At 72.6% G+C, this 1,543-nt stretch overlaps 1 protein-coding gene across 1 annotated transcript in view; it reads right to left on the bottom strand.

Annotated features, from left to right (window-relative positions):
- The window catches only part of MAPK8IP2 (mitogen-activated protein kinase 8 interacting protein 2), a 10,395-nt gene that overhangs the window by 7,126 nt on the left and 1,726 nt on the right, over window positions 1-1,543 (bottom strand). Inside the window, exons 3-4 of the mRNA XM_014961952.1 lie at window positions 441-543; window positions 4-302 (exon numbers count right to left, since the gene is read on the bottom strand). Coding sequence (XP_014817438.1) covers window positions 4-302; window positions 441-543 — 402 coding nt within the window. The remainder of the gene's footprint in view (window positions 1-3; window positions 303-440; window positions 544-1,543) is intronic.

Below are 1,543 nucleotides of genomic sequence, written 5' to 3'. Positions count from 1 at the left end.
GGGGGGGCCGGGGGGAGCCACAGGCCCTGTTGGAGAGAGAGACGGTTTAGGGGGCGGCTGGCGGAGGTGCGACGGGGAGTGCGGTGCTCGCAGCGCAGAGGAGATGATATTCATGTTATAATCTTCCCCGGCTCTCGGGGGCGATGGGTTACCATGTGCCAGCGACTCGTGGCTGTTGCCTTGCGAGTCAAAGGGGGAGGGCTGCAGCGAGGCGGGGGCCTGCCCGGCCCCCCCGGGGCTCGGCCCCTTCGGGCTCTCCAGGCAGGGTCCATCTTGGATGCAGGCGTGGGGCGACGAGTGTCCTGTGGGGAAGGCAGAGCCCCGCGTCAGCCCCCCGCCCCGGGGGCAGAACCAGGGGGGGGATTTAACCAGGGGGGATGGCTGCGGGAGCCCCCCAGGGGGAGCGAGTCCCTGCCCCACGGACCCCACCCCGCGCTCACCAGCGTGTGAGGAAGAGGAGGAGGAGGAGGAGTGGAGAAGGGTGTCCTGCCAGGTGGTGCGGTGCGCGGGCTGGGGGAAGCTGCCGTTGTTGTTCAGGGAGTCCTGGGGGAAGAGCAGAGCCGGGGTGAGCGGGTGGGGGGGAGCCCCGGGAGGGGACACGGGGTGGCCGAGCCCAGGGACATCTGGGGACACGGGCAGGAGATGAGCTGGGGTGCCCGGTCAGGGCTGTATTGGGGTATGGGGACACCGAACGCAGCTGGAGGGGCGCGGGGACCCCCTTGGCAGGACTTGCTGCCCCCCCCCAGCTTGGCAGTGCCCGGGCCACGTGCCCAGGGGCTTATCCGGATTAGGGCCACCACGTCCCCAGCTCCCCTGCCCGGCCAGACGCTGGCCCCGGCCACCGAGCGGGACGGAGGGACGGCACGCTGCCCGACCCGCACGGCCCCGGGGACCACCCCACACAGGGCATGCGCCCACACCGGCGCTGCCCCACGGGACCCCCAAACGGGGCCCTGCTGTGCCCTGTCCCCCCAGAGCGGAGCCCGACCCGGCGAGCGGGACCCCCATTGCCTCCCCAAAAGAGCCGCGGTGCCTGCGGTGCGGGCGGGAGCCATCGGGCCATGGCCGCCCGCTCCGGCGCGGCAGCAGCTGCGGATTAATCCCGTCGGGAAGCGCAGGCAGCGATAATCCCGGCGAGCGGGAGATTAGGGAGCGGGGATGGCGCCACGTGCCGCGGGGCACGCACGAGCGTGGCGGCGGGGAGGGGGGCTGCCACAGGACGGGAGCTGGGGGGGACGGGGACGAGTGCTGGGGGGGCAGGGTTGGCACCCCAAGTTCAGTCTTGCCCCCTCCCAGGGACGGTGCAAATGGGCTGGAGCAGGGATTACCGGGATTACCAGGATTCCCACCCCGGGCACGGGCCCGGCATCACCAGGGGCTGCGCTGACACCCCGAGGGACGATGTGGGGGGGCCAGGTTCATGCATCCCCCTGGGGTGCAGCTCCTTGGGGCTGGGGGGGGGCTCTGGGGGAAAGCCCTGGGGCTTTGTCACCCTCCTGCGCCCACCCCCAGCCCCCCCCCCCCGGGGCCCCCACCCGCAGCT

The sequence above is a fragment of the Calidris pugnax genome, unplaced genomic scaffold (genome assembly GCF_001431845.1).
Source record: "Calidris pugnax isolate Ruff unplaced genomic scaffold, ASM143184v1 scaffold459, whole genome shotgun sequence".
In the NCBI taxonomy this organism is placed as follows: domain Eukaryota; kingdom Metazoa; phylum Chordata; class Aves; order Charadriiformes; family Scolopacidae; genus Calidris; species Calidris pugnax.
The sequence above is the reverse complement of the archived record's forward strand: the minus strand, read 5'-3'. Positions and strand labels throughout refer to the sequence as shown.